Source organism: Pleuronectes platessa, chromosome 21 (assembly GCF_947347685.1).
Source record: "Pleuronectes platessa chromosome 21, fPlePla1.1, whole genome shotgun sequence".
Lineage (NCBI taxonomy): Eukaryota > Metazoa > Chordata > Actinopteri > Pleuronectiformes > Pleuronectidae > Pleuronectes > Pleuronectes platessa.
In genome coordinates, this window is record NC_070646.1 from 8092361 (window position 1) to 8111169 (window position 18809).

The 18809-nt window shown below is 43.4% G+C and overlaps 1 protein-coding gene across 2 annotated transcripts in view; it reads left to right on the top strand.

Annotated features, from left to right (window-relative positions):
• dock1 (dedicator of cytokinesis 1) overlaps positions 1–18809 on the top strand; it is a 170895-nt gene that overhangs the window by 31662 nt on the left and 120424 nt on the right. For both annotated transcript variants that reach the window (XM_053413680.1, XM_053413681.1), the window contains exons 15-23: positions 2889–2987; positions 3512–3584; positions 7002–7105; positions 7689–7872; positions 12919–13016; positions 15290–15379; positions 16204–16304; positions 16405–16533; positions 18635–18743. In XM_053413680.1, coding sequence (XP_053269655.1) covers positions 2889–2987; positions 3512–3584; positions 7002–7105; positions 7689–7872; positions 12919–13016; positions 15290–15379; positions 16204–16304; positions 16405–16533; positions 18635–18743 — 987 coding nt within the window. The remainder of the gene's footprint in view (positions 1–2888; positions 2988–3511; positions 3585–7001; positions 7106–7688; positions 7873–12918; positions 13017–15289; positions 15380–16203; positions 16305–16404; positions 16534–18634; positions 18744–18809) is intronic.

An 18809-nucleotide genomic window follows, 5' to 3' on the forward strand; every position in this document is an offset into this window, starting at 1 on the left:
TTGATTAACTAGCTTAAAATGGGCCTCGCCACTGCAGGACTCACCCATTATCACAGTCAATCTGTTACAGATGTGAGTGTGTGAACAGCCAAGTGATGAAAGATGAGAAATCAGCTTCTTGTTTCAGGTACAAAAACCTTCACTAATGAAGTTGAAAGGATTATTTTCTCCAACGTCTATTTGTTTGCTTGGAATTCATCTCAAAAGGCTGCAAATATGGTCTGACTCATTCGTTTTCTCTCGGGTCTAGACAGATCATTTTGGCCCAAGCTAATACTTATGGCCCAGATGATATAAGAGAAGAAATGTATTGCGCGGTAACGACAAAGTATTCATTAAAAACAATTCTCGCTGTGACCTGTAGGAGGCTATATACAATTATGATGGACAATAATTTGCAAGCAGGAGAGAGTAGGAGTCAGGCTTCTGACTTTTGTCCACATTTTAATCATGTACCAGCCCCGCAGTGTGTAATGTCGGTTCATCAAGAGTTTCTAGCCAACGACCTCTCTCTGATGTTTAATTACTGTGACCCCCCCCCCCACTGCCTGACTGTTCCTCTTGTTCTGCAGAGGGCATCGCTTAATGTGGCTTACGAGAGGTTTAGAGATGTTTGACCTCAGCAGTGTGTGGGATGAAGTGGGGCAGGAGGTGTGTGTCCGTGGGAGTTTGCGCTCACGTGACAGGGAATGTTGAGGTTTCAATATTGTTTGATTTTAACTCGGTCACGCTACAGTTGTATTATGTTGATTCCTGGACATTCTACTAGTGTAATGCCATTATGTCCACACCACAGTGTAGTATGGAGATAGTGGAAGTTACTGGGAGTGGTGATGAATAAGTGGTTTCACATGACGTATCACTGGTCGTGGGGAGACCTCCTGCTACCAGCGAATCAGACGAGAACGCCATCCCCCTCGGATGCCTCAGTTATACACATTAGTCTCAGATTGAGTCTTCATCAGTGATATTGCTCAGCGGGCTGAGGAAGTGTAAGGAGCAGTGGGGATTATACTGTAAATGCAGTTCTCTCAATGCTGGGTGTTCTCACTGACTGTTGGTCGATGAATGTTACAGGCAAATATTTCACTTTTCACTGCTAACACAGGGAAAAGCTTGAGTTAGAAACCAAAGCTCTCTTTGAACATGCATTCGATTTTTTTTAAGAAATGTGCAGTTTGATTTATATGGTTGTCATGAAGTAATGTCTCCTTGTCCATTATAAAATTACACTAGTTTTACTGCAACTATATTGTATTTACTCTGGCGGCTACAAGATAAGTTACAAACCGTGCTTACTCTATATTTTAGCCTCACTTTGAAGTGTCAGGGGAAGTGGAGACATGTTGTCGCTCTAGCATCAGGTAAACATTTTATTTAACTCGGGGGCTGATCACAGTTCATGTGGTAAAGTTAGTTCTTTACTGTGTGGCTGAAATCAAGGCTGTTAGAGGCTTGGAGATGGACAGCTTGGAACCAATGACAGCGTCTGATGATGATCAAGAGACTGATCACATCCACTAGTGTCGTGTTGTGTTTGCGATGCAGCAGGTCCCTCTTTCAACTTTTCCCAGAAACGCTCAGCCTCATCTGTTCAGTTCTCAAGGGATAAGTGCTAATTGGTTAAATTCTTGGATTTTAATTGGCTGAAAGGAAGTTCTCAACCTGATATGAGAGACTCTGTCACTTCCTGAAGCCTGATCTGATGCTTTGTTGACGGAAAGCTTCTCTGTAATTTACCCGACTCACATTTGCAGCTTCTTTTCCATGCCCTGCCTTTAAAAGAATTTGAGATGTTGTGACAGCGACTCCTTGTCACCTTGACCTTAGAGCCGACCCAGACAAAACCTTCTCACCTGCAGGTAGACCTCTGCCACCTCCCCTTATTTTTCGTCTCTCCTTAAAATCTGAAGCTGTCATGAAACCTTGCCACTTATTGAAGGGACAGTGTAAAATGAGCCCCCCCCCGGATCTACCCTGCATGGCTTGGGGGGGGTTCGTGCTTAGATAGAGCCTGTTATTTCTCATAATTGCTGGTTGTCAGAAACCATTAGCGTTGGAGCTCTTCAGCCGCGGCGGACTACCAGGCCAGGGAGTCAGCTGCAGCAGTGGGAGGAAGGATGCAGATTGATAGAAAAACGAGACGTGCGTCCCATCCTCGTGCCAAATCCCCCAGTGGGAAGAAAAGCAGTTTACATACACACCCTGACCTGTTGTAGAAACTCCAGGGACCCACTAGGGCCATCCATTTACATTACTGGATCCATCGGCACCATATGGTCCTTCTCCTGTGCCTGGCTCCCCTCCACTTTTCCCTGCATGGTAGCCACTGCTTCTCCTTCCTAAATAATTTATTTCTAATTTATTTCTTATATCTACAGTGCTGTTATGTGACTGGCAGCCAACAGGCAGGTGCTCGCGCATAAAGTGCATCTTGACTGCATGCAAGATATTCTGCCCCTGGGACTCCATATTATAAAAATAAGGGCTAGTCAATCTTTCTCAGGCTGTCAGTGTGCTAATGTTTTGACAGGGTGATAATGGCTGGACCATCATGATTATATCTCTTAGGCTTCATCCAAACCACTTACTTTAACTCTTAAAAGAGCATCACTCCTGCAAAGTAATGGAAATGCCGTTACCCTGTTGTTTTTTTAAACTCTGCGGCAGATTCCTACATGCCCTGTGTACGTGTGGTCATGTGATGCACGTTTTCAAGAGTGTGATTTCCGTGTTAATCCGGATGTGGAGCTTAAAAGCGTTCATGGCTGGAGATCATTTTTAAGACGAGAAACAGTAGTGTGGGTGGAGCCTGAAACCAGCATGACCAGATAACCAGCTTTATTATCTGCTTACTCATTTTATGTATTTTCATTCTCTTTACCCAGAGCGTGATCTTCCCCGGAGCTGGAGATGAGGGCATCAATGAATACAAGTCTGTCATCTATTACCAAGTGAAACAACCACGTTGGTTTGAAACAATAAAGGTGTGTCTCTCTCTCTCTCTCCTTACTTCTCTACCTCCTCCCTTTTTCTTTTTTGGTATTCTTCCGTGTAACATCTGAGTCATTATTTTCCACCTTCGCTGCACAATTGCCCTTTGATATAATTCTCAAATCCATTATTCATCACGCAGGTTTCCATCTCCAGCAGCATGTAGACTGGGGGCGTCAGCTGAATAATAACCAATGAAGCTTTGGTGCATAGAGAGGCAGTAATGAACATTCAACCACACAGTAGATTAAGTGGTCAATAGAGTGCCAGCAGGAATGTATAGCAATATGAAGCTATCGATCCGTGACACTTGGCCAAACCAGTAGTTTTGCATGTTTTAGCCCATTTACCACAAATTTGCAAACCATGCAAAACTTGCACTAGATATTTTGTATGTATTTTAGTCCAGATGGCCCTTTTTTCATTTATCCTCTGTTCAACAAGAGCTTCTTTCTGCTCCCGTCCTGTCCCTGAAAAGATGCTCATTGAACCTGTCCCTTTCTCTCCCGTATCCCAGGTTGCCATTCCCATTGAAGACGTGAACCGGAGCCACTTGCGGTTCACCTTCCGCCACCGCTCGTCACAGGACTGTGAGTACAAACACATCGGCATCTGAACAATCCTTTTTTTTTTTGGTCACCAGTGACCGGCCACACAATTGGCTGTTCATCTATCCGCAGCAGAAATAATGGGAGAAATCCAATCGGAGCAGATGCGTTTGCATGGTGATAAATACTTTGAGGCTCGCTCTTTGTCACTTTAATCAGAGGTATTAGTCTGCCCCTGCACAACGCCGTGTCACAGAGGGGCTTGTCAGAGTCTACAGCTGGGATGTGAAAAATGCCTGAGGGAGCTCATTTGTTTATTGGAACCTGCGTGTCGCCAAATGCAGCCAGTGTTGTATGTCCTTCTGTTTTTTAACATCCTTTTTAATTTTTGGGGGTGTAGAGGGCAGGGGAAGCCTGGTTTAGTGGCAGCGTCGCCAACCCATCTGCCCACCACATGGCACGGCCGTTTCCTCTGGCAGAAGGAGAGGTTCAGGGGGAAAGTATTTATGAGAGGCAATAAGATCCATGACAGCTGTATACAAAATACACAAAAACTACCCATTCATATAAACCGGGAGGATATCGGAGAGGAGAAGTCTACTTTCTCCCCAGTAAAGAAATCTGCAGCTACCTTCATTCCCCCCCAGTTCCTAAAACCCTGCAGCTCTGTTCGGTTGTCACCTGCATGCAGGGGTTTTGGAGAAAATGACCAGTTCTCAGACGCTCGGTGCTGGTTTATAATCCACTTGGAGAGGCTTCTTGTCATGCGTGGCCCCTTGCCTCTCCAGGGACTAATGTTGTTAGGAGGCATGCCTTTGAAACGCTGTGACTGTTATCTTGCAGGATGGGTTGCTTTAGAAACTGGCTCACCTTAAGTGACTCTGGGACTGAGGGGGCATACTGATGCTGCCACCTCAGCACTGACAGTTGACAAGTGAGAGATATGTCTCTGTAGTGGACTCTGTATGTGGGAGGTCTTGTGTTTCCCCGTCCTTGAGTGGGTTTCTCAAAGTATACAACTCCCATTATAGAGACATGATGTTATTACATCCCCTGCGCACACGAGTCTAACTTAATCCAAGTTTGTGATTGTCTGCATCTGTTCAGGCGTGTTTCTCTGGCATGCGGCCACTTCCTGTCACTTCTGCACTGACGGGGTTTGTTCAGTACTTGAGGATGAACCCACTGTGATTTATTGGCTGCCTGCAGAAGCTGTAGGAGTTGATGCATTCACCTCTCTGCTGGACTTAGCTTCTTTGTGATCACTTGTAATGATGCAGTTTATCCTTCCCATCACCACCTGTTTGTACCATGTTCACACATTCAAACAAATGATCCTGACCGGCCCACAGTACTAAGGGAACTTTACATATTCTGTAATCAGCTACTCTGTGATTTTGATTCGAGAATGTGATATCACAATATTAGTTGTTTATAATGACGTTTTTATTTTCTTATTCCCGTCACTATGCGGGTGGGCTGGGTCGCAGGTGGCGGCGCAAGGCATCACATGTGCATAACACAGCTTTAATGTGATCGGATGGGAAAGCAGACATCTTTTTCTCCAGTCCGCCTCGCCATAATTCTTACCCTTAGTGTTCAACTTTGACTGTTTTATGAGCATTTTATGAAAGTGTTTATTTTTTTCCCTGGTGGTTTATGAAGCTGACTTCACTAAATAAGTCTAGTCAAAGCACTAACTCATCCGGATACATTCTTTGACTGTCTAAATCACTCAAACACTCAATCATATCCACTCTAGAGCAGATTAAATCACTGGTATAAGACAATTTGATGTCAAAATAATTCCCAATTCAATATATGTAATTTTATTTTTAAGTATATTGGGTTGTTTTTACTCTAGATCAATGGCTTAAAATGAGAGATGGGTGTTTATTTGGTCCTTTTAGAAAGTGTCATGTTCCACACAGCATACTTCAGACAGACTGGAAGACAACATGTCTACGTTCTATCGTCCAAGTCTTCTCTCCATGTGGAGAAATCTCTAAGAAAAGCCGAGCAGAGGTTGCCCGCTATAGATGAAGTCCTCTTGAGTCGTCTGCTCTCATCTGCCTGTGTTCTCCCCGCTCCCTCCGCTGCTCCTAGCCAGCGCTGAACTTTCAGTGGAAACGCAGAGTGACAGAGCTGCTCATCACGGCCACTTCCATTTGCTCACTATCTCAGCCCAATGGTTGAGAGTCAGCACGCCTCTAAGCCAGTGCATCAGATTAACACATCAACATTGTCAGGCCTTATCAGACTGATGGCTGCAATCAAGGATGCCACCGTGGCTGTAAGAGATCCCCTGCCATCTTTTTTTTTTCCCCGCTTCAGTTTCATCTGTGATTCTGCCACTACCCGGTGAGCTTGGTGGTGGGCAGGCTTTTGAATGTGGCATAGTACACTTAGCAGAAATCTCAAGTGACAGCCCACCGTACAGGTCACCGTGTGCAGGAGTTCTACTCAAACTTGACTTTGATTGGCTCCCAAAAACCTTTTCTGTCCCCCTGAGTGCCGAGTGCCGAGCTCTCTCCTGTCCTGAGCAAGCCACTAATACATGTGTCTCTACTGGGTGGCATGCTTACAGTGTTTTCCCTCCACTGGTCCCTCTCATGCCAGCCTAGCAATTATTCACAGGCGAGGCTGCAGGCAGCAAACCAATGAGGGGATTTATGCAGATAGAATGCGCGAGATACTTCGATGAATCAGGTCTCCCCGCACATAAGTTAAAGCTGGTTGATCCCCTGTGATGATATATGTGGCCCTGTCCAAACGCTGGGTTACAGGACAAAGTCATAACTCTCCTGCTGGTTTATTCAGCGCTTCCCTTATACAACCTCCAGCCACAGTCACACACGTGTTTGCACATAGACACGAGCAGCACCCTGAGAGGGATTATTCACTTTATGCTGTTCACAGCTGCAGCTCCGAGATCAATGACAGTGTTTAAACTGATGCAAACAGGATGCAGACAAAAGTGGATTTAATCTGTCGTTTAAAGTTACCAAAGATGATTTTTAACTAAAGGAACATTTGAATTATTACTTATTATAAGAACAACTCATGCACAGAGAGTCTTAGTGCGAATTAGGTCATCATTAGGGAATAGTAAATTATTGTGAAAACTCGAGAGCTGACTCAGGGCCCTTATAGTGCTGAGATTTGCATTGGGGGTGATCTGTTTTATTAGTCTGCTAGTTTGTTAATGACTTGTTGTAAAGGCAGCCACGCTGCATGGTTCATTGATGTGGAGTCTGTCCCTGCAAGCTCATAATGGAACCTTGGGTTTCCTAAAGAACACTTGCAGTGTATTCGCTTTGAAGATTTGGTCTTTTGGTTTGTAAACATACACAAAAAACTATATTTTGTGTAGAAATAGGAAAGTAAACTATGAGTCTCAAAGAAAAACAATATCTCCTCCATGTGTTCCTCATGTGTTTATTTTCTCTCCTCCTACAGCAAAAGACAAATCAGAGAAGATATTTGCTCTGTCTTTCGTAAAGCTGATGAGGTATGACGGGACGACTCTGAGGGACGGTGAGCACGATTTCATCGTGTACAAGGTAAATGTGAAACAATCCCCTAACGTGATTCTAAAAGTCCGTCTCTGGCTTTTCTGGCATCTCTATTCCGGACCACACTCCTCAAGACAGAGATGAGGCGTAGGTGAGAAATTGGTCGGTGTTATTAGCAGCTGCCACTATACTGCTTCACTGCCTTCTATAAAGAATTGTATAAGAGCTACACATCAACACCAAAGGGAAATGAGATTGCATTCCAATTGAAATCCCCTGCATAATTATACTTTTGCATCACACTGGCCATTTATGTTGATTAAAAAGGCAATGTGGAATTTCCCCCACCGAATAGATTTTTCTTTGTCTCATATTTTTGCGGTGCAGTTGTCAGTTGAAATTACTGTTTGGCAAAGAGTTTAGTTATTAGTCCCACATGCAACGACTGGCAGTAAACACAGCGAAAAGCAAAGACTCAAAGTAATGGAACACAATATTTCATCACAACAGAAAAACAGGAGATATCGATTTCTGTGTTACTGAAAAAATGAACGAGCTTCCTTAACTGCCTCAGTCGTAAATTGTTAATTTGCTCACATATTGACTCAATATTATCCCGGGAAAAAAACAGGCAGAGGCGAAGAAGATGGAAGACTCGTCTCTGTACCTGAACCTACCTGCCACCAAGCTGGAGCTGGAGGAGAAGGGCTACTCCACCACCGGTAAAAACACCCACAACCTGGGCAACTGCACCATCAGCAAGGACTCCTTCCAGATCGCCACACTGGTCTGCTCCACCAAGCTTACGCAGAACGGTACGAGCCCCTCTACCTCTGCAGTTCATTTTTTCTATGTGTTATTTTTCGAGATGATTTTAAACCATTTTTCCTTTCCCAATACCGAATCCGATACTGCTTCTTTGCTGCTCTAATAACAGTACTTGCCAGTGGCCAGTTCTTGCCAGTACGGCGCAACTGCTGATTTGGTACGGTGGAGAAGAAAGTAAATTACAGGAAAAGAAAAATAATCTGGGTGAAAATAATAGTGTGAAGACTCATTTTATCTCAGGCTTTTCCGATGCTGGAATAGTAATGTCTGTTCGTCGGTATGATGTAATCATACAGCCTCTGACTTGACTGAAGACAGATGGTCTGTGCACAGAAACCCAACATTACTTAAAGTAGGAATTTGGGACCCCTGTCGTGTTTTGCCTCTTTCCACCTGGTCACATTGGACACTTGCCCTCACTGTCAAAATGTTCTTCCACCTCCTCTCCCTCATCCCACCTTCTTCTCCGACTTCCCTCTGTATCAGTGTCCGTCAGTGGATCTGATTTCTCTGCTGAACGACGTCCGCTCTGCTCTGTTCATTGTTGTCAATCCACACTTACTAAGCTGAGGAGAAATCCCCATCTGCTCTTCGGGGTTGATCGATTTAAGGATTTTGGCCTGTTGAGTTCGTTCCAGCCTTATATACCATTTTATAAATCACAACAGACGTGTTGGTATTTCCAGACTGAGTGGTTCTGATTTCACAGTCAACAGAACCCTCCCACGTGCCTGCCTCTCTTTCTCCTGTGCTCGATGCATTGTGCTTCTTTGTTTATTTTGGTATGCAGTACCGAGCCTCCATTTTTAATTAGAATCAAAATCAAAGCGTCCTCGGTTTCTCTGTGTGTATTTTTTGGCCCAACCTGAAAGAGACTGAGAATGAAGAAGGGACAATTTCACTGCAGTCTGACTTTAACGAAATTAATTGTTTCGCTCCTCCAGAGGAACAGCCTGTTTGAATAAGAAGTGCATCGTGCCCTAATGTTTTTATTCATGCTTGTACTAAGATAATTTTAAATGGTTGGTGGGAACTGTTGAAGCAAATTGATGATGTGTTTCTCAATGTCAGAGCTCACACTCAATAATCTTTGTGTTGCCCTTCGAAAAGAACCTAGTGTGTTTCCCTTCCTCATGTGTTAAATACGATATCATCCTTTTAGAGGTTAAAATCCTCCTTGTTCTTTTTAGAGAGAATAGATTCACTTTATCACAACTTTAATCCTATATCTTTCCAAACATTGCTTAACCATTGATGGCACGTGTATTAAAACATTACGATGTCCCTCGACAAGCCTGAGGGAGTAAGGAAGCCGAGTGCTGAGGAGGTCAAACAGAATGAAACCGAAACAAAATCTTTCCCCCGTTGTCAAGTCCACTTCATTTGGAGGTAATACTAAAAGCAAACACCGCTGAAATGACAGGGAACGTCCTTCACTGCACAGGAGAGCAGTACGTGCACAAACAGTGAGGGCTGTCAAAGTTGTACAAGGGGTTAGACTTTAAAATGTGATCAATGTTTTCAACAGGCACTCGGAGGAATAACTTCACCTTTTACTTTTATCCCCCTTTATATAAGTTTTAAACTTGTTTTATCTTCCGACTGCTGCTCCCATTAGAGGACGACAGGAATTACTTCTTTTGTCTTTTAGTTAAGAACAGGAGCTCTTGCATCTCGGCATCTTTTTGTATGACTAAGAAAAGCACATGGCTGCTGAGCTTGATGCGGTGACATTTAGGAAACGCACGCTTTTCACTTGACAGAGGCTTTAAAAAAGAGAAACGGTGCCCTGTTTACATCAATATTCAGTGGCAGTCTTCTCTCCACCAGCTGCCACACTCACTCACAGGCCTTGTGTAAATCTAAGCTGTCTTATAAAAAAAAAACCTGCATGGGAGGAACGAGTACATTTTCTTGTTATTTTGCCCAAATAACATGTATAACCAAAAATAAGCCTTTATTAGATCCCTGGAATTGTCAATGCTGCTGCAGATATTGTGTGAGAGAAGAGGGCGTTCTGTGTTGCAGTAATATTCCCATTGAGGGTTATTAAGTTTAGTCTGTGGTTTAAGTTGTCACTTAAATACAGTCGTGTTGCTTCCTCCTCTGATCAGTGGGTGTTGATGTCAGCAGATGAGCTCTCTCCGTTACAGCAGCCGAACCTGCCCACGCTCATTACACCAGTCAGACCAAATGTCTGTAGCTCCAAATGTGCTCTACGCTGTTTGGTAGATGAACAGGCACATCTGCTCTTCTCCTCCTTTCTTTTCCACACTTTCCCCTTTTGAAGTTTTCCCTTCGTCAGAGAGATGTGCAGCAGTGTTTGCCCCTTGGACTGTAGAGATGGAAATAAAGCAGCCAAAACATATATAGTATATATCATCCCATGCCAAAGCTCCTGGAGTTTTATTATTTTTTTTTATTAAGTAAAGCAAATCCATATCCAATACTATTTTTCCTGCATTACATCATAAATGTATTTGTTTAGTTTGTACTGCTGTTGGAGAATGATAAAGGTCTAATGGACTGCATATGACACATATAGCACTTTCATTCAGAGCGCCTTACATTGAGTGCCTTACTCTTTTGGATTGGTTGTTTTCTGGGTTGTTTTTGGACGATTTGTCATTTTATTTAGCTAATACAATAGTGTGCCTCAGAGAATTCATCTCTCTCTCTTTCAACTCTTCTCTGTGACATCCGATTACAAGCGGTCACAGCTCCTCTATAACTGGATTCGCCGATACTGGCGAGATCGTCATTTCGGCTGATTGGAAAATTGTAGCATGGCTGTGATGGTTACTAGCTACTCGATTGAGTTTTGTGCTTGGTTGCCCAAAAACCCAACTAATCATATCAAACCTATGGGAAATTACCTCGCTCTGGAAAATTGTACTGGCTAAATAATGCAGGGATTATTAACAATCCACATTTGAAGCGAAAATGATAATATATTCTCCTCTTGCCGTTTGGAGTATATCTAAAAATCTCAATCACCAACTCGTACTCGTCTTTGCTCTAAGTGGTTGCTGACAAGACTTTTTCCTTCAGACTTACTGTGGGGGAAAAAAAAGAAAAATGCCCCCTGCAACAGACCACTTGCTTCGTACACGACACACCTCATCCCTGATCCCGCAGCAGAGATGAAACACTCTTTTTAATTAAGCTATATTTATGCAGACGCTCTCCCAGCACTGGGAGCGCGTGTGAAGTGGCTGCCGGTTCCTTCCCTGGGTATTTGGAGTGTGCTTCTCTAAGTGGAGGCTAGAGGAGAAGCTCGAGATCCGATGACAGCCACGCAGGGAGCGGGACTGGCCGGGGCGGAAGATGTAACGTTCTGTTCCCACCTTGGCTGGAATAAAAAAAAATATATGTTTCATTAAAAGGTTCTTTTAAGTGGGGAATTTGTGTCTGAATGTGCTCTTACATCGTGTTCAAAGGCCCGCACTTAAAAAACGTCAGAAGGCTATTACTATTAAGAATAAAAGGACAAGCTATTAGACTTCGGTTTGCTGGTAAAAGTTAACAGAAAACACTCGTGTCATGCAAAGTGTTCAATAACAAAACACTCAAATGGTGATAATTGGGACGCTTGTGGATTTCGATGTGAAGTGATGATATAACCTGTTCCCTCAAAATTAATTACTCCACCACTCCACTCTCCATCTGACCTTTTTGTTGCATCTTTTAAATCTGGCTGCCTGCAAGGACATCCAGTCTTGAGCAGGTTATTTGTCACTCGGGGATTCGAGCCGCCTCGCTGTCCCGTGTGCGGCAGACGGCATGGCCGCTAACAGCTGTGTCTCATTGGGACCAGGCTGCCCGATGATTTATCCCAATTTCATTCCAGTTGTCTCTCATGGGCGCCTAAGCGTCAGTTTTCAAATTCATATCTCCCTGGGGAGGAGGGGATCCCTGGTGGTTTGAACTGAGCCCTGATAGGCTGTCAGGCTCGCAGATGATGGGCATCCATCACTGTGTCGCCATGCTTGATTGGCTCTCCCATACTCGCTGAAACATGGCACGTGGAGAGAGGCAGCGGTCGACAAACAGATGCTGGCTTGGTCCTTCTGTAAACTCTGTTTTCTTGAGCTTTGCTGCTTTATCAATACAGGTTTGTGTAAATAACCCGCTCCAACTTTTCTTTAAGAAAGTTTCTCTCTGGCTTGTATCTGGACGGCAAGGTAACTGAGAGGATTAATCAAAGAATCATTCAATTCGATTCAGTGCTTTCCTCCAGTCTACAAGAAAGTTACCCAGTGGTAAAGAAAGTAATAAACAGACAAGAGAATAGTCCCAAAAATAAATACAAAAACACAAGGAATAAATAGCATAAAACACAGGGCATTAAAGCAGATGAGTATATGGACTCAAATATATTGCACATGATAATATTGCGCAGTTGGATAATATTGCACTCCATATTTCTCTGAAAAATGCAAGGAAAATGTTCAGAAAGGAAAACTCGTTGGTCTGGATCCACAACAGATTTTAATTGGTTTGTGGTTTCGTACTATTCCTTCCAGTAGTTTATTTGTGTAATCCTAACTAACCAACAAACACGCAGATGAACATGGAGGATTATTCCCCCCCCTTGACAGAGGTAATCGTGAGCAACACAATGCAGCGGTCCCTAGCTTGAGTCTGTTAGACATCTGTCTTTCTCAGGCTGAATAGTGTCGACCCCCAATCGACCTCCAAACCGACTGAAGTCTCCAAACACACTCGCTAGATTTAAAAGACAAACAAATTTTTACCTTAGAAAAGTCTGGCTCATGTTTGCGGGCCTGACGTATACAATGCCATAATAAATTGACACAATGGCCTTTTTAAGCTCCCATCTTGATAACCTGCCAAAGGTGGTCTGTGAACGAGCTCTGTGCGGAACGTGATTAATCACGTCACGTCTCATCTACCAACTGACGTGTGTCCATGTGAATGTGTGTGTGCCTCTTCATCTCTCTTCACTCTGTATTTACCAGTGGCACCTGATGTGCTTTGTGGTACTGACTCCTTGTTTGTCTGTTTTTCAGTGGACCTCCTTGGCCTGCTGAAGTGGCGCTCCAACACCAGCCTGCTGCAGCAGAACCTCCGTCAGCTGATGAAGGTGGAAGGTGGCGAAGTCGTCAAGGTCAGAAAATGACAGCGCTCCTCCGCTGTGCTGGCTCCCTGTGTTGTCACAGCTGGAGCGAAAACATATATTATCATATTCAGCTTCAGAATCTCAGGGTTATTAGTTTGAATATGTTAAAATGCTGTTATTTCCAGATAACACATCACTTTCCTCATAGTGTCCATTGCTGCAGCTCCTCTTTTCAGCCTCTGTCTGAAACACTTGGTTGTAGCCCCTGTATCTTTAACCCCCGCTCCTCTCGATAAAGCCAAGTTCGCTCTGTTGTGATTGGTCAACCACTTCCAGCGCCTGTAGGTTATCTACATGCATGAGTTGAAAGTGAAAAAAACATCTTTCTTACTTACCAGGTTTTGTATCAATCAGATTTTTTTATGAGTGTATTGCCTGGATACAGATAAAAAAAAGTTATCTTAACAGCTGATGACATAAACAATAAAGTCACACACGACACCTATTGTTCCTGAAAACTACAGCTACCTCACATATAATCCCCCCGTGTGTATTAAAGAGTATGCACACAGTACCACACACAGCCCACATGAGGGGAGGAGATGACCTGCTGTCAGAAGTGTAGACGGGCCCTTAAAGTTCTCAGCATGGTGCAGATGAATAAATCACTTTCTAGAGAAAAGTTTTTTCCGGTGGGCCGGCTGGGGGCCTGGCAGATTGCGGCGCATCTGAGGAAGTCCTTCACCAGACAGGTTTGATCAGACCAGATAGATGTCTACACCGCAGCTGGACCAGTTCATTAAACTACAGGGGGGGTGATTATTATTAACGCAACATTAGCTCCCGGTCCCTCCGAAGCGCTCCGAGGCTGTCGGTGTGCAATTAGGTGACATTTTCTGTTTGCCATTTGAAAACAATACTCCAGTAGATTATACAGCACTTATGGTTGTATAGTGTGAATTCGATCGTATGCACACACAAAGAAAATCATGAATAAATCATAAAATGGGGTTTCCAATCCAGTTGCTTTTTTTATATTGTGATACAGTGAGTGAATGAACCGGACGCTCCCAGCTCTTCTCCGTCATGCAGTCTGAACCCTCTCGAGATTGAATTGTGGTTTAAACTCTGCTGCGTTGCGGGTTATGTTTGTTTGTCATTGAGAACCTGATGAATATCATCCATCCCGAGGTGACGGACCAGGTATAGCGCAGAGAGAAAGCTCGGTTTCCCACACTGTTACATCTGTTTTCACGTCGCCTCAGAATTGGCTGGGTAAATGGAGCATGTTTCCCGAGAGAGGCCGGCTGCATGTAGTTAGTGTTTCTGGATGTACTGCTGACAGGGAAGTTACTGCTGTCTTCATAGAGCTTAATATCGGTATCAGTTGTAAAAGCTGAGTAAGGGATCGCACGTGGCCTTGTCAGAGCGCTTGGCTTTAGGCTGAACCAACCAGGGCAAGGGGGTTTATTTTCCGCAGGTTTGCATTCATACATGGCAATATGATTTTATTTATATACCTGATATTTACATTAATGCCCTTTTTATTAAAAAAGGTGGATAACATATATATTTAAATATATAAAAATTAATTAAGTTGTATAGTTGTATATCTGCGCCAGTGAGAGCAAGTGACTGGAGGATTTATGTTTTTGGTTGCTAATCATTGCTGCGTACAAGATATCTAGTACACATTGATGGAATTTCTTAAAATTAGGTACAAATGTTATTTGGACTCATAGATTCAATTTGATTTGAAGGTCATAGGTCAAGGTCATATGTTGTTGGCCTCTTGTACAGGATATCTACTGTCTGCCTTTGGGGAATATCTTGAAATTTTGAGCAGTTCACTTGGACTCAAAGATGAACTGATTAGATTTCATTGGTCAAAGGTCACAAGATGGTGTAGTCATACAACCACATAGCATACATGCTACTTGATATACTATTCATGAGCTGCATGTCAGTGTTAGCATGTTTTGTAAGTCAATATGTAGCAGTATTGTAAAAATGATAATAATTTGAACTGTTTCATCCAGCTCTCATTGGGATGCATTTATTCACTGAATAAAATCCCCAGCTACAGATTTTATGGCTTCTTCAAACTGTGCAGAAATCTCTCCTAGAAGTTAATGTATCACCTCAATGTCACCAGCTTCCTCAAACAAGGACATGATCATCAATTTGATATTGATGTGAAAGAGCAGTGAAGACAGTTTTGTCATTTTGCTAAATTTCCATATCCATGTCTTTTCTTGCCATTTTTTATCAATGGAGTAAATATCAACCGCCATTACATGCTGTGCTTCTGTCATTTTTAGTTTCTGCAAGACACTCTGGACGCTCTCTTCAACATCATGATGGAAAACTCCGACAGCGACACTTTCGACACTTTGGTGTTCGACGCCTTGGTGAGTTCAGAAGCAAATTGGTATCAGCAGAACATAGTTCATACCGGGGGGGCAAATAAACATTCAGACACATTTCACTCTCAGATGCAAATATTCATCTCAACAGGTAAAACGATAGGAATGTTAACACAATATTGCAATATAATTCAAAAGTATTTGCATATAGATGTATTGTGTTGTTGATTACAACAATATTGGTTAAGTTGTTAATAGATATGTTTTTGGTTATAGAGCATATCATTTTTTTTATTAAAGTCGATACTTAAATTCAGTCCTGATTTCATGTAGCTCACTCCTGTTGTATTTTAATGAGAGCGTGGCATATCATTCACCGAGGGGATTGCAGACACACTGCATCTCATGTAGAATCACTGCTGTATTGATCTGCTTCAATTTTTATTGTCAAGGCATCATTTCCGTGCCAGTTGCTGTCTGAACATTAGAAGTCTCATTTTTCCTGCAGGGTAGAACAGGAAGGATATCTTGCAAATAAGCAAAAATTGAATTTTGCAATACGTAACGTTGTCATGTTTGAAATCTGTTATTTGTAGCCGATATGTCAACAAAGTATTTGGCAGAATCCTATCTCTTACGCCACTGCCTCACATGGGGAGCATCTTTAAAGAGCAGTTTTTCCCTTTCAGAGGAAGGAGGTAGAAATGCTGTTGTTAGGTATCCTAGATTATCCGCTGGCTGGAGAATTGAGAGAAAATGGAATTTCCTAATCTTTTTCAGCATATTGAGTAAGACGGCCAGTTTGTCCTGCTCTCTGTTACAACCTGTGTGGTTTAAATTTTCATGGACGGATCTTTGTTCTCTGACAGGTGTTCATAATTGGGCTCATAGCCGACAGGAAGTTCCAGCACTTTAACCCCGTCCTGGAGACCTACATCCGGAAGCATTTCAGTGCCACACTGGCGTACACGTAAGTTAATTACCCTCCATACAAACAAAAAGCACATTTAACTACGTGATCATATAATGTTTTTGTATAAGTGTCATGCTCTGTGTGGTTGTGTTCACAGGAAGCTGACCAAAGTTCTGAAGAACTATGTGGACAATGCTGAGAAGCTCACGGAGCAGCTACTGAAGGCCATGAAGGCTCTGGAGTATATCTTCAAGTTCATTGTCCGCTCCAGAGTCCTCTTCAACCAGTACGTCCTCATGCACACACGTAACATCCACATAGTACTGTGCTACAGAGCTGTTAATACCAGATACTCTGCACAGAGGCATCGCTGCAGCAGCCTCCATGACTCACTGGTTTGTTGCACCTAAACAACCAGCATCACAACTCAGTGGGATGAAGAATAGTCTATGTACTCCTAACCTCAGCCAGTTGTTTTATTCATAGACTGTGTATAAAGAATTGCCGGCTGCAGTACACTTCATAAACCCTGTAACTGCAAGATGGCTGCATCCGAATCTGTGACATTTGGCTCCATTTCTGCACAGTGGGAAGAAGTGGACATGTGTCCGCCATCTTTATTTATAGTCTATGTAGAAGAGAATAATTTACGGCCTTGATGCCGAATCTTTACATGATGAAAGAAGTGCTAAAATGACAAGTGACAAGCGAGCTGTTTCTGTCATTAACCACCAGCAGTGTCCTTAATGAGCTGAATACATTTTTACAGCCTTGAAAACACACATGCTTGTATATGTATTTCAGAAAACTGGTGGTTTTAGTGTCATTTCATAATAAAATTCAATCTTGTATGCCGTTTTGATTGTGTTAACCACAGTACGCAGCTGCTGTTGAATAAAGTTCTTTGGGATGAGGCGGTATCTATGGATGTGTTTATAATTGGCTGTGAGGATGTTAAATAGATGATATTGTTGTGAGGGGCTGATGTATGATCCTGACCTAATTGAGGGAGCAGAGTTTGATTGGTTTTCTGTCCCGTGTCTGGAGGACGCTCCGTCCTTTACCTCACTTATCAGATCCCGCGAACGTCGCTCTGTCCCACCGACGTCCACATTCACAGTGTCCGCTAAGTGGTTCCTTCTCAGCTGTGGTTTGAGGTTGTGGAAGCACTGTGTTTGGTTGGTTGCCAGTATGAGCTCTGCCCGGCCCAGTCAGACTCTTCAGATTCTGTTAAACTGTGAACTTGTATGTGTGGGTGCCTTAAGTGCAGCTCTGACCAGAAGGTTTCAAGGCTCTAGCAGGGTTTTCACTGCAGGTCAGCATAACCTTTCTATAAATGTTAGAGGAGACACTCTAATCCCACCCTTTTTGTCGGCTTGACTCGAGTCTGGTGCGGCTGTCCGGAGCTTACTCTCCTCCTTGGTGCTTTAGGTGAGAAATGTAAGTAATTGTTGTTGGAGGAGTTCTGAGACGGACGCCTCTAATCCCGTGATTTCTCTGAGCCCTCGACGGGGACTATCCTGGACGGCTGTAATACCCTGCGGCCCTGCCAGAGATTGTGGCTCCACCAAAAAAAAAACTCTGCAAGAAAGACCGTCAAATCTGATGCAGTGGATTGAAAACACGCCACCCCTCTGTGACCTGCCTTCCTCTGCGTCACTGTGCGTTTTCAAACAATATACATTTCTCTCACAAATCCTGATTTCAGTTGTTTTTGGGGTTTATTCCAAACGGTTGACACACTTAATGACTTTGCGGCGAGCACAATGCGGATCATTTACAGTTAATACCCAGTTTGGGGAGATTTATGGGCTCTGCAAGTGGGATAAATGCATTTGAATATTTGCGGGGATTATGGAGGAAGCCCTGCTTTGTGTTCCCATCGCACTTAAAAATTAAGGAAGTGTTTTCTGAAATCATCCAGTGATCACTGCCACATTTGCCGGGCAGCTATTCACTCCCCGGCACCAAACTAGCAGAAGAGGCATTTTTTTTAATACTAAGCCCCTGACAGAAAAGTCAGTGAACCCTTACGCGGCATTTGCGCTCCGCTCCTCATATCATGTTCCAGGAGGGTCATTAGCATAGATCATTAATTTTTCTGATTTTTGTTTCCACATGAAAGCCGGCAGGTGCTTCAGGGTCCCGTCATGTTGTTTTAAATGCTAATCTGGCTGGCAGCGAGAGTGATGTCTGTGGTTCCCGTCCAAGAACATTTGCATTGATAACACACGCGGGCCATTCTGTTGGCTGCTTTTAACGATTTAACCGGGAATCATCAAACTCTTGTCACTTCCTCTGCAGGCGGGGCTGTTTACACAGGGATGAAACAAACAACAGTCTTGTGATCGGCTGCCAAAGTAATTCTCTACTTCGTCTCCTCGCAGGCTCTACGAGAACAAAGGGGAGGCCGACTTCATGGAGTCCTTGAGGAACCTTTTCACATCCTTTAATGAAATGATGAACAGCAATTCAGAAAACACTGGCATGGTGAAGGTAGGCTGAATATCACACACGCCTCGCTGCACGCTATCACTGAGACTTGGCACCAAAGAAAATCTG